Source organism: Podarcis muralis, chromosome 1 (genome assembly GCF_964188315.1).
Source record: "Podarcis muralis chromosome 1, rPodMur119.hap1.1, whole genome shotgun sequence".
NCBI classification, from domain to species: domain Eukaryota; kingdom Metazoa; phylum Chordata; class Lepidosauria; order Squamata; family Lacertidae; genus Podarcis; species Podarcis muralis.
Window position 1 is genome coordinate 108,173,769 of NC_135655.1, and position 14,465 is coordinate 108,188,233.

At 40.5% G+C, this 14,465-nt stretch overlaps 1 protein-coding gene across 1 annotated transcript in view; it reads right to left on the reverse strand.

Annotated features, from left to right (window-relative positions):
- Positions 1-1,283: 1,283 nt before the first annotated feature.
- LOC144324858 (sodium channel protein type 2 subunit alpha-like) overlaps positions 1,284-14,465 on the reverse strand; it is an 80,017-nt gene continuing 66,835 nt past the window's right edge. The window contains exons 22-28 of the mRNA XM_077936837.1: positions 12,835-12,957; positions 9,483-9,764; positions 9,184-9,237; positions 8,683-8,820; positions 7,297-7,401; positions 5,668-5,938; positions 1,284-4,277 (exon numbers count right to left, since the gene is read on the reverse strand). Of these exons, the coding sequence (XP_077792963.1) occupies positions 3,082-4,277; positions 5,668-5,938; positions 7,297-7,401; positions 8,683-8,820; positions 9,184-9,237; positions 9,483-9,764; positions 12,835-12,957 (2,169 nt within the window). The 3' untranslated portion in view covers positions 1,284-3,081. The remainder of the gene's footprint in view (positions 4,278-5,667; positions 5,939-7,296; positions 7,402-8,682; positions 8,821-9,183; positions 9,238-9,482; positions 9,765-12,834; positions 12,958-14,465) is intronic.

Consider the following 14,465-nt stretch of genomic DNA (forward strand, 5'->3'; position numbering starts at 1 on the left):
GACTCCTTTTTTTTAGTTCCTAACCCCTGCGCGGGTGCATAAGAAACTTAAAATGACATTTTTTAGACTAAGAAATTACTTAAGTGCTGAGTGTGTGGCATGCCCGCCTGCCTGCTATAAATTGTTCATGATATGTCTTCTCGAATATGCATCAACCCTAAGTCCTGAAGCCAAGACGCATGTGATTGCTTTCTCTCTGGAGAGACGCTAATAGCCTTCAGTTTGCTCTGCTTAGGTTACTGCAGTATAATATTACCTTTTTATTCTGTCCAGGATTGAGATTCCACGGTATTTTTCCTTATCAGGAAGAAGGAACTATTTAATTTCATGTGATCAAGAGCACTAACACCGCATCTGAGCGGCAATATAGATTTTGGTTGCGAGGCGATTTTTGCAGGAATAGATCTGACGCGTCAGAATGTGCTCATTCCATCCCCCACTCAAAAGTGACGTTAACTGGCAAACGTCAAAATTAATGATTTTCAATTGGATCCAGAGTAAAAGGAGGTAACGAGGAGCACTGGTTGAAGCTCTACTAAAAAAATAAAAATGTACCAGCTTATTGCCTGCTCCAGCAAGCAGCTGATGCCACTTAACAGTGCAAGGTGCTAGGACTGAAAGCAGGAGCCTTGCAGTGGTGCAAGGTTCAAACCTCAGTGCCTTGCCCTCTGAACCCCTTGGGCTTGCTGATCAGAAGGTCGGCAGTTCAAATCCCTGCGACGAGGTGAGCTACCGTTCCTCGGTCCCTGCTCCTACCAACCTAGCAGTTTGAAAGCACACCAGCGCAAGTAGATAAATAGGTACCACTCTGGTGGGAAGTTAAACAGCATTTCCGTGCACTCTGGTTTCCATCACAGTGTTCCGTTGCTCTAGAAGTGGTTTAGTCATGCTGGTCACATGACCTGGAAAGCTGTCTGTGGACAAATGCCGGCTCCCTTGGCCTGAAAGTGAGATGAGCGCAGCAACCCCATAGTTGCCTTTGACTGGACTTAACCATACAGGGGTCCTTTATATTTACCTTTTTATATCTGCACAAAGCAGGGATTCCATATTAGGGCACATCTGCCTAGCTGGTATAATAGGGGAAGGACCCTAGTTCAGCGGTACATGCTTTGCATACAAAGAGGACCAGGTTCAGTCACTTTTATCTCCAACAATCATCTGACTCAGCACAAAGCAGAATGAAGTGGGCTCGGCCCATCATTCCTCAAGCGCTGATGATTATGTAGCCAAAACAGCAACAACATGCTTAATTGGAATGAGTTACAAAGCAGAGCAAGCAACAAAGTCTCCATCATTTTATTTTATGTTTATTTTTGTATTGTGGAGGTCTCAACTGAAAGATACAATGAATGTAAAGTAAACAAAATGACTGTGGAAAAGAAAATTACATGAATCTGAACTGAATCTTATGTACATTATGCTGCCATTGTTTTATACATTATTTATATATGCTAACTGCATTGTCAACAGGATAAACAGCTTACAGTATTGTCAATACTGTCTTGGTCTACACTGTATTGTAGCCTGTTGAAACTTTAGAAGGCTGAGAGGAAAAAATGGGGGGGGGGGGAAAGCTCATTGATAACTGCCAACTATTGCTCAGTGATAGGAAGAAATGAGGCGATTTCATTCACTTCACTACTTCCTCTAGAAAATGAAAGTGGATCATGGAAGGAGCAAGGTGCAGTCGTAGCAAAGGCAATATTCACATGCACCAGTGCCCTCCCAGTTATCTGTAATGGTATAGAATATAAGATATCATCTGCCGAGAGCTTGCAAGCTAGACCTGCTGTGGCACATGTTTGCAGAAATACACTGTGGCCAAACCATTTGCTTGTATGCTCAAATATGTACAACTATAAAATGAGTATTTACATCACAGAGTTAAACTGGTGTTTGTTTTTTGTCTTTGTTTCTAAGATTTAGGCATGAACTATACTGAGAGCAGAGGACTATACAGTACTTTTAAGACAAAGTAATACTTTTAAGACCCTATCCTTTTTTGCCCATTTCCGGGCCTATTTTTGCACTACTTTACTCCCGAAACCATTTGACCAGTCAACAGGCACCTCTGGCATGGGACACTTTTGTCTGTTCCCTATTCCTGCTGAACAGATGCTCGGTACTGGGAATTAACCTGTGACGGAAGTGATTGTTCCATGCAGAGACGATCTCACCTTGGGCAAAGGGCTGGATTTAGAGAAATACCTAGGACTGAGATAGTGTGTATGAGTGTGTGTATGCACGGATTGAGTGTTCAGCATAAAAACAATCCATTTGGGGATTTTTTTAATCAACTGCAGGCACAAGTGGATTTGCCTGATCGGTCAACAGAAGGTGTAAAATCGCTTTTTAAAAAAATATCGGAGCCAACCTTGAAATACGGAAGTGGTTTAAAACTCTGCCTGATGACGTCACGTCGGTTCCATGCAGGATCTGTTAAGCGCAGCATGCCTTCATGCAGTTTGCTTCTCTGTCTGCATGTGACAGAGAACCAGAGAGTAGAACACGTGGTCCTGGTAACCCCACCCCTTCCCTCCCGCCGCAACAGAAAACCCGTTTTACAAAAATAGTCACATATAATAGTAAACACCCTGTGAATGTTTTTTGTTTTTAATGATAAACCCACCTACACTGTGTGTGTGTGCGTGTGTGTGTAAAAATATGGCAAATGTGGCAGTTGAAATAGACACAGTGAAAACACTTACCGACCAAGTGTCTTGCAGTATTTTAAACACATAGGCTATAGCGTTGTGCACCTCTTGGAACAGCCATTTTGTCTCTGTTCCTGTCTGTCTCTCTTCCACCCTCCCGGCTGTGAGTGAGGACAGCCGGCTTCCACCCTGTTTTACAGAGTTAGTTTGGTGACGAGGGGTCACTGTCTTGTTATAGGCACTGACCTTTAGAGAGATTTTATCTGTTTATATACATATATAGATATAGCTATGTCATATATTTATAAAGTATAAACTGACAGGTTTGGCATAAATCTCCCAAGGGAGTCTCGCTGACAGGATACGTACCCTTTCAAAGGCTGTAAACAAATTTGCACACAAACAGGAACGTAAAAAGTTTGCTTCACTTTTTGCTAGCCCTGGCATCTTTACTTTTATAGTCTCTGTCCGTTTTGCCCTTTTCATATTTCTGTTTGCCTGGCTTGGTAACGCTATCGTAGGAAGGTGGGGAGGTGGTGGAGGAGCTTTCCTCTGTTTTCTCCAGAGGAGTCGAGTTCCTGTTAAATTTATCAGGAATCGTGTCTTTGATGGGAAGGGCAATGCCGTCTTTGCACTTGTCTTTATTATACATAGAGGTCACTTTTTTCACTTTTTGTTTTAAGAGGAAACTCCTGAAAGCCCGCTGGATGATGGTGGCAGACACTTCCTCTTGCTTTCGTTTCAGGGTGGTTGTAATTGGCTCATAGGACACTTTCGAAGGGTTGGCTGCCATGAACCGGTCTTCCATTTGCACTCTGAGCAAATCCATTTCTTCGCTTTCTCCCAAAACACGCTTTGTAAAGGCAAACAAGATGTCAAGGCAGTGAATTCGGTCACCGCTTACCATGGGTAGATCCATCGCAATAAGCTGAACGTGGTTTGGTTTTGCAATGAGAAGAGGCGGTTCCAGAGAAGCTGCAAAATCAAAGAGTTTGCAGTACTCTATAAACTGGGTTGCATCCGGATCAAACTTTTCCCAGACCTCATAGAACATCTCAAAGTCGTCCTCGCTCAAAGGCTCAGCACTTTCTTCTGTAGCAACGCTGAAGTTCTCCAAAATCACAGCAATATACATGTTCACTACAACTAAAAATGATATGATAATGTAACTAACAAAGAAGAAGATCCCAACGGAGGGATTGCCGCAGTCTCCTTTGACCGAACTTCCTGGGTGGTCTATCTCAGGGTCACAGTCTGGTGGCCCACTGTTGAGAATTGGAGCTAGCAACCCATCCCAGCCAGCAGAGGTGGTAATTTGAAAGAGACAGAGCATGCTGTTGCCAAAAGTTTCAAAGTTGAACATGTCATCAATGCCCACTTCTCTCTTCACGTAGGCAAAGTTGGACATTCCAAATATAGCGTAGATGAACATGACCAGGAAAAGGAGAAGACCGATGTTGAACAAGGCAGGGAGAGACATCATCAAGGCAAAAAGCAGAGTGCGGATCCCTTTAGCACCCTTGATGAGACGCAGGATGCGGCCTATCCTGGCAAGTCGGATCACTCGGAACAAGGTGGGCGACACAAAGTATTTTTCAATGATTTCTGCTAGGAACATACCTGCAAAGAAAAATATTTAAGGCAACACCAGTTTTATAACCAGATGTTTCATATTGTGTAGGAACATGAATTGGACATTATACTCAAGATTCATGCTATGAGCTGGTTTGCAGGTTGTGCTGAACCATAGTTTGTTTTAAACTATACTTTATATCGTTCTCACTCCCTACACATCTTCAGACACCCCCCCCCCCCCATGTGGGTGCTCTGCACAACAGAAACAAACCACAGTATGGCTTGTTGTGTCATGCAGACCATGATTGTGGTAAGACAGAAGTAAGCCAAGGTTTGTTCTTGACATTTTTAACTTACCACTCATGTTTTATTTATTGAAAAAATTAAACCACTTTGGGGGTTTTCATGACATGACAAGCTATACTGTGATTTATTTCTGCTGTGTGCGGCACCCATGGAGGGGGAATTTATGTAAGGAGTGGGAGACATTTTCACAATTAAACAGGATTCAAAACCAGCTATGGTTTAGTGTGCTAAGTGAACCAGCTCCATGGGTGAAAGAAATCTAAAGCAAAGTGAGTTCTTTTCTAGAGTGCCTTGAATATGACCATATTAGTCACAAGGAAAAAGAACACAGCATGGATGTCAGCATGTGAATGTAATTTAATATGTCCCAGTTGTGCTTATACTGTAAATATTAATGTTTTTCTTAATGCAGATACATAAGACAGAGGTACACAAAGCATAACCACAGGGAAGTAGGTTATCTTGTAAAACATCTTGAAAACGTGTGTTGTTTTAATTACAATGTGAAAACTGTGGGACAACTATGTGGATGTAATTTAATATACATGAAGCTTAACAATGAAGAAAAACAAATATTCTATTTTGTCATTTGTTAATCTTCAGTTATCTTAAGCACATTTTACAACTGTTAATTTGATAGCATCACAAAACTAGTAAGAAACATAATAGAAATTCATGAAAAATGATTTTAAAAAACATTCCAAAATAGTTTGGCTGACTTTAGAGTGCTAGTCAGACTGTGGTTAGGACATATGATGAAGCAAATTTGTGTTTTTCTGTAGGATCTACATACATGATAACTTTTATCTACAAATATCACACTTACCTTCACAGATACCTTCATGAAATATTATACATGTGTAGGCAGAAGTGTTCATCATACGGTCATATGTAGCCAGCATATATGTATAGATTTATTTATTTTCTGTTTGTAAGCACAACAGGAAGTCACAGCCAACCATGCCTTCCCACTGCTTTTACATCATGCAACAGACAGGTGTCCATTCATCATACACAATTATGTGGGTGTGATATAAACACTTCTCCAGTTTGAGAAGGGGGAAAAAACCCCCATAATATATGAAACGGCTCGTCAGGCTACGCCTTCATGGAAAGAAATGGTTCTTACCTACAATGGAGAGAATGACAACTACGAAATCAAAGATGTTCCATCCAATGGTGAAGTAATAATGACGAAGTGAAATCAGTTTGAGTACACATTCGCCAGTGAAAAGCACAATGAACACTAGATTAATCCTAGATAAAATGGTTTCCATTTCTTTACTTTGGTCATCTGTTTCCACCATCATGGTGACCATGTTAAGGCAGATAAGAATCATGATGCTTATGTCAAAGGCTTGTTTTGTTACAAAATCAAAGACCATGCCTTGGAATTTGTTCTGTTAAAAATAAAAACAGAAAATGTGAACAATGTGAAAATAACTCTCTTTACAAACATATCTATATCTATCTATCTATCTATCTATCTATCTATCTATCTATCTATCTATCTATCTATCATCTATCTATCATCTATCTATCTATCTATCTATATCTATCTATCTATCATCTATCTATCTATCATCTATCTATCTATCTATATCTATCTATCTATCTATCTATCTATCTATCTATCTATCTATCTATCTATCATCTATCTATCTATCTATCTATCTATCATCTCTATCTATCTATCATCTATCTATCTATCATCTATCATCATCTATCTATCTATCTATCTATCTATCTATCTATCTATCTATCTATCTACCTATCATCTAGCTATATCTGGCCCTCTTCTTTTGAAGGATCAGGCTATTAAATCTGCTTCCTAGCACCTTAGCTTTTTGAGAAGTAATTGCTAGAGCTCTTGCTTCTTTGAACATTATTGGGAGGCAACCAGAAAAGCAATCAACAACCTCAATTTCATCTGAGCTGCCCTAAGAGTCAGGCATGTGGTGAACCAAAATATTAAGGCCACTGCTATCTAAAGTTTCGTATATTTAAACTGGCCAGCATAAACAACAATAATTTCACCCTATATTACTTGAAAATGTAAGAGGTGGGGAAAACATGATTAGGGTATAATTAAGAATGAAAGCAGAGAGCAGGTGGCAAATTGTTGCCACTGCCTCTACATTGTTGGAAGTTCTTTCATCTGCCATGCAAGAAGCATCACCTATTGGTTACTTCAGAGAGTTTGTGAAGACATATTTTTTTTGGCTCAGACTTTCCCTGACCCATAAGATGGGACCTGGTTATTTCTGAATCCCTCTTTTTATCTGGGCCTATTGTTGTTGTTATTACTATTATTTATTCCAATATTTCATCATAAGGTCCTAGGGCAGGTTACAACCATTTACAATATTAATACCATTGCCATGTAGCTCAGTTGGTGACAGCATGGGGCTGATAACACCAAGGTTGCAAGTTTGATCCCCCTATGGGACAGGTGCATCGTCCTGCATTGCAGAGGGTTGGACTAGATGATCCTTGGGCGTCCCTTCTAACTCTATAATTCTATGAGTCTAAATATTAAAACAGTCTAAAACAAACCAGTCACAAAAATAAGCTGTAAACAGACTTCTCCAGTATCGAAGCCCAGGGTAAAGAAGTTCATAGTTTTATTTTTTCATGGTTTTTTTTGCGTACTGCTTAGATTTTTTTTTTTAAAAAAATAGTATATTAAATGGCTTATATAGACTTTCGATAGACAACGCTGAATCTTCAAATATATGAAGTAGAAAGAAATCCTTACCCCTGGCCTAGGTATAGGTTTTTGTGGCTTTTTAGACCCTAATTTCTTCATGGCATTATAATACTTCTTCTGTTCTTCCGTCATAAAGATGTCCTGGCCTCCAAAGTAAAGAAATGAAACGAAAACAAATCATGTTACAAAACACGTCCGCAGATTAACTTATGCTCTGATTAACTGAGCGCATTTTAAAACACTGGTTAAAACACCACGTAAGTTCCAGTTTATACTAGAGGCCAATGAGAGCCTTCATGGGCCAATGCATATTACTCTCATATTACACCATATTGATAGCCTACCAAGCTATTTCATGGGCCCAGTTCAAAGTGCTGGTTTCAGCCTTTATGGTAAGGTTACCAGACATCCCCGTTTCCCGGGGACAGTCCCCGGATTTACAAATCACTCCCCTTACAAAATCCATCTATTTAGTAGGAAGTTGAAAAGTGTCCCCGGATTCATTGAAAAAAATCTGGTAACCTTACTTTATGGTCCTAAATGGAAATCATGAACGTCAACGCGACCCACAAGTACGCATCCACTTAAATGAACAGCAGGGGGTCATTCTCCCTAACACCTTGTTATCTGAGGTATTATGGGCAGGTAGTCAGTGTGGGTCCTGGACCAGATTTGTGCAAGAAGCCTATTTGGTTCCATTGTTGCTGTCTTTTTGTCACACTGTAAATTATGCTTTTTCTTAGCATAGTCAAGGGGTGGGTAGGACTTGCAAGATGATTAACTGTGCATTCATTTTGCCTCTTTTCTGGCTTTGCTGCTGTGCTGTAATGTTTTTAGCGTTTTCAATGTTTCATTTAGACTTGATTGCTGTCTAAGGGCCTTTATAATGACAGAAAAACGGAATATATATCCCCCCCCAACCCCCCAAGTTACACATTACAAGTTAAACTCTCAGGGTCTTGAAGTGATATCATACTTTTTATTTTATTTTTTTACTTCAAGTGGAGCAGAAATAAATGTCAGCTTCTAATGCGAGCATTTTAAATAAATGAAAAACTGTCTATTCTTTTAATGTTCTAAGACGATTACTTCACACCAGGCAGGACTTAGGTTTGGCGATTAAAAAACACCACACCAAATATTTATAGCACAGTGGTACCTCGGTTTTCGGACATCTCGGAAGTTGAACGTTTTGGTTTTCGAACACTGAAAACCTGGAAGTAAATGCTTCAGTTTTCGAACACGCCTTGGAAGTCGAACATGCCATGCGGCTTCCGCTGAGTGCAAGATCCGGAGGCCTAGCTGTCGGCTATTGAGTCCTCAGTTTTTGAACATTTCGGAACTCGAATGGTCTTCCATGGTATTACGTTCAAAAACCGAGGTACCACTGTAGCTTTATTTCCAGAGAATAGAGAAAACCCCTTAAATACTTATCTTCTTTTTTTGTTGATTGAAGTTATCTATGATGACACCAATGAAAAGGTTTAAAGTAAAAAATGATCCAAAGATGATGAAGATAACAAAATAAAGATACATGTAGAGGTTGGCCTCATAATACGGCTGATCTTCTACCTACAATCCAACAAGAAATTGCAGGATCTCAACATAGACACACGAAGCAGAAAACAACCACCCATTTTCTTCAAAGCACACCAATTCAATGAAAAGAAGAAGAAGAAACAGCCTAGCATGTGTATCTATCTGTATGCAACTACTGTGTTATAAACAATGAGCCCAAAATTGGAGTGGTTTTTTTAGTTCCTTAGGTCAGGAGACCTATGGGCTGGTCATCTGTACATCACAGAAAAACCAACAATATTTTGACTGCAGGGATTGCCAAGCAGACTCCCACGAGTTACCAACAGAAGGTAACGTACAAGAACGTACTCAAGAATTAGTGCTTACATGTATGATGGAATGTATACTGATACTTACATCTCTTGAATCAACAGCTGCATACATGATATCCATCCATCCTTTAAAAGTAGCCTGCAGATAAAATGCAAACATTAAGCACAGTTATAAACCTACAGACATGTATGCAGGGAATGTTGATGTCAAAATTTGGCGGAGGAGTTGTATCAACACCGCCTGTGGCGCAATGCGTCAGCGCGTCTGGCTGTTAACCAGGTTATTGGTTCGAGCCCACCCAGGGATGGCAGAACCTCTGAGCCTGATCCTATGCACTGGTATTTTATGCAGGGAGTATAGGGTAGGAAAACTAAACTACTTACAACTTGAAGCAGAGCGAGGTAACCAGCTCCAACATTGTCAAAATTTACTTTCACATTTTTCCACCGGGCAGGCTGATTGTCGTTGATGAGCTCCTCACACTGAGTTTTATTGTCAACCTCGCTAATATTAAACATTTCACCTGTCGTGGTGTTAACACAGTGGTAGAACTTGCCAGCAAACAGGTTTACGCCCATGATGCTGAAGATCAGCCAGAATATGAGGCAAACCAAGAGCACATTCATGATGGAAGGGATTGCGCCAACCAGAGCATTGACAACCACCTATCATGAAAATTGGACAGAAAAGAAAAAGAAAATTCCGATTTATCTTTTACAGCTGAAGAGTATAGCTTCCAAATTTCTATTCGCGTCTTTACAATTTCGACACTTAGGCTGTTTTAAATACATATACACATATATGTGGGAGGGGGTTGATGCATGTTAATAGAAAATCCCGTTGTTAATGGTACTGTGCAAAAGAAACAAGACAAAGAAGCAGGAACTAAACTCTACAGGGAAAGCAAGTAAGTGCAAAAAGTAAAATAAAACCTGATAGTGGCAAGATGGAATCGTAACATTTGTGTGCACTAGGCAGGAAAAAAGAGAGAGAGAAAAGTTAAATACCAAGAATATAAATCAAAGACCTATAACTGTGCAACAAACTAGGCCTTCAAACAGGGAATGGCTGAGATGCTTAAGCATTCAGTCTTCAACCCTAATTCTTTAATAAGCCTTTAATAAGGAGAAATGCACATTCCTGTTAAATATAGCCAAATAAATTCAAGGCTAATTTATGAAATAGCTACACTTCTCTTTAGGAAAACTATGTGCATTGATTTGACTTTGCTCTAAAATGAAAATATGACTTCTGAAGCAGCCTGAGCTTTTGTTGGCAAATGCACATTTCATTGGATGTTAATATTAAGTGCAGAATCCAATTCATGCCCTTGTGTTCACAGGAGGTATTTTGATTCAGCAGAGGTGTCTGCTAACAGAAGAGAAGAGGGGGCAATTATTATTTTTTTGCATATTCCCCCTCACCACTGCAGTCCCCAGTGCCCCTCCTCCAAATTAGCTCCATAGTTTGGAGGACCCCCCCCCCCAAGTTGGAAAGTGCAGAGGGAATTTGCAAAAACCACCTTCTCTTCCTTTTCCATTAGTGGATGCTGAATCAAAAGCCCTTCCGTGAGCACGAACATGTTTTGCATTAAACTAGATATCAATATGTTTTGCATAAAAAACGGAGGAAATGTAAGGGTTTATTGCAAGATAGGTGAAGCCTTGATGCATGCTATGTATAGTCTTGGGGACATGTCCACCTTGCAGATCCACAGTTTTGTTTGCTGAGGACTTTGCAACCCTTCTGCACCCTTCCATCATCTTGAAACCTACAGGCACTGAACAAACCTTCTCCCTATCCCACCCCCAACCCCAAATCATAAAACCTAAATTATTTACTGGAAGGTAGATATCAATGTGGCCATCAGAGAGGTCAAATGAGTTGCTGGACCAAACCAGAAGCATCATATAAACATCCTAAAAGATGGCTGGGGAACCTGTAGCTCTCTAGAGGTCATTGGACTCCAACTCCTCTCAGCCATGGAGGACTGGAGCTTCCACATTCTTGCCCTATAGATAGCCATCCTTATGACTTTAAAGTAAAAGACATCACCCACACTTTTCCCCAGGTGATGCAAATACTTTCTAATATACTGCTAATGAGGAGTTCATGCTCCTTAGCTTCACACTCGAGCTCTCTTTCATTGCTTTGTTTAGTATGCCTTTTTAGTCTACCAGGGTAAATTTTTATTATTTATTTCATAAAATTTATACACTGCTTGATCGTAAAAACAAACAAACCTCAAAGCGGTTGACAAAAAAGAGAAAGCAGTAAAATCAAGAAAAATTCACAACCATACTTTAAAACCATACAAAAGATAAAATACTAAAACCAGATTAAACTCAACTTTCTAAGTATCTGGGTTGGCTTGTCTAAGCAAGAATGTTTTTAGCAGTTACCCAAAAAGGGTATTATTATAGGGAGTTCCTAAATGCAGGCACTGATACACTAAACAATCTAACAAATGTGGAACAGGTATTATATGTCACCTGCAGTGGTGGCAATTCTGTCCAATTTTGTCCTTGGAAAGAAAGATTGGATTATAGGGATTATGCTGCTCTTAAAAGATTTTCTTCTCCCCGTTTGGTCTACAAATTTGGGTGGAAATTTTGTGAGAGTCTGAAGGCTGGAGTCCAGTGCACCATCTAATTATCTGTGTGTCAAATCCCAATAAGCAGAATTCATTCCTGTTGTTGGATTTCATGAGAGAAGAATCCGGAATTTGGAGACCCTGAAAACTAAATTTGTGCCCTTATCATTTATGTGATTTGCGCTCCCTCAGTCTTCAGGTTTAGGTCCTTAGTATGGTGACCTTTATACACTGGAATATTGTGTTGTTGAAAGGTTTTTGATTTGAGTATAGATTCCTGACCACAAGTTCACTAGGTTGAACTATTAAACCATGAACACACTCACCTGCATTCTACTGCTGAAGTGACAGCAGTTAAGCCATCTTCAACATGTTTTCTACAGTTTTCAAGTGATGCTCAGATTGAAAACATGCAACTTTTATTTAATGCTGTGTAGCCTTGTCGGGAATGCATACAGGGCTGTATGTATGTGGGAGTGCAGGATATTATGCCTGGTGGAGCATTTATAACTCTTCTGCCTGCAAAAGTATCCTTGAAAATATGTGGGCAAGGTTTGTTGAAAGCTCAGAAGCCAGGCATGTGGCTAAACAAGCTTTTTTTTGGGGTGGGGGGCAGGAGTGCAGCTGCTTCAGTTCAATCCTTTGGCCCTCCCATGACTCATAAGACTATGCAACATGGTAAAAATTGCCAAACAAACTATGTAGCAGAGAAATATAAATGCACAATTTCTCAGACTGTGTAACCCAGTGATGTTCCAAAATCCAGCTTTCCTTGCTGCAAACTTTGGACTGCTTGACCTCAATATTTTAATCTGGGAGTTGAAAAGTACACATAGCCCTGTACACTCACACACAAATCTGATCATTCTGGAGTGTCCTAACACAACCAATGCAATCCTGAAATAACTTTTTATGCAACATACATGCAAGGGACCGAGACGTAAATGCTTGGCTGAGAAGGAAACCTCCCCAAAGACTGTAGAAATGATAAGCTTTTAGAAACACTGGTGATTGTGGCATGCAGTAAAGAAAAAATATATATATAGTGCAACATTTCAACATGGATTTGTCATTCTTTATTCTGCGTGGATAGTCATGTTTCATGCACATATTATTTCAGGGTTATTTCATGGCTATCTCACCCTCATTCCTTCAAATCGTGACAGGGCTCTTAAAGGCCTCAAAGCTCTTAGTGTTCGAAGTGATTTAATGGCACCCAGTTCAGAATAGCCCAGAGCATTGGCTACTAAACTAACCAATGAAACCTGCAGGTGAGGGGGGAAAAGATAAAACATGTTAGTGCGTTTCCTTATAATACAGACATCGAGAACAAGGTAGTAGTAGTAGTAGTAGTAGTAGTAGTAGTAGTAGTAATAATAATAATAATAATTTATACCCTGCCCATCCGACTGGGTTTCCTCAGCCACTCGGAGCAGCTTCCAGCAAAATATTAAAATACAATAATTCATCAAATATTAAAAGCTTCCTTAAACTGGGCTGCCTTCAGATATTTTCTAAAACCACAGAACCAGGATTCACTTGACCTGAGGCCCAGCACTTGTCTTCAAAATGAGGCTCAGTACTATCCACATGACTGGCAGCAGCCCTCTAGGATTTTAGACAGAAGCCCTACCCGGAGATGCTAGGAATTGAATCTGGGACCTTCTGCATGCCAGACATGTGCTCTGCCACTAACTACAGTCTTCCCCTTCCCCTATTGCAAAACAGACACACGGTGTGGTTGTGAACCCAGCCATAATGCGAAGGTCAGGGCCAGGCCTAGGTCTCCTGGCTGCTGCCTTCAGGGTCGCTAGTTGCTGCTGCTCCCTGTCAGTTCCAGTGTATCTCATGAGTGAGGAGCAGCATGCAAATACAGTGGTACCTCGGGTTAAGTACTTAATTTGTTCCGGAGGTCCGTTCTTAACCTGAAACTGTTCTTAACCCGAAGCACCACTTTAGCCAATGGGGCCTCCTGCCGCTGCCATGCCGCCGGAGCACGATTTCTGTTCTCATCCTGAAGCAAAGTTCTTAACCCGAGGTACTATTTCTGGGTTAGCGGAGTCTGTAACATGAAGCGTATGTAACCTGAAGCGTATGTAACCCGAGGTACCACTGTAGCTTGCAAAAGGAAGTGAAACCCTGTTGTATAGTTTCCATTTGGGGAATTCTTTTCCTCCTGAAAAAGTTGCCAGAGGAGTCTGAGAGGGACAGAGCCTGAGTTGGACAGAGGCCCCCGTGTGTGCTAATTTTTTTTTTGGGGGGGGGCCTGCCATGATCCTCTTTACCCATCCCACTTCATCTGTGAAACAAAGTCCTTGAGCTCCCGCCGCAAAAGGTGTTGACTGGGGAAAGTGGTGTTGTAAAAGCAAGACACCATATGAGTAGTAACAAGGCCTAACCCTATTGAGAAACGTCTTAAGATCAGACAAGAACATGGTGGCATGTTCAATGGAGAGAAAGCAAAGTACGAGGGACAGAATTACTCCAAACCTTTCTAAATCATGCTGAGAGGAATCTGCCGATTTAATCATACACCCCTTCAAACTGTGGATGTGTTCTTGGCTATTGTAAATGACTTATTCTTTTGTTTTACACTTGCTTGCTTGCTTCCGCCCCTCTCTCAAGCAATGAGATAAATCAGAGTAAGAAAAGAAGGAAGGAATGTGGTTCGGGAGATATAAGGCACTGAAAGGTGAGATTAATATGTGTTATTTTAGCCTACTTTCATTAGGCACACTGACATAACAAGTGTCAGGAAGTTAAAAGTACAGCA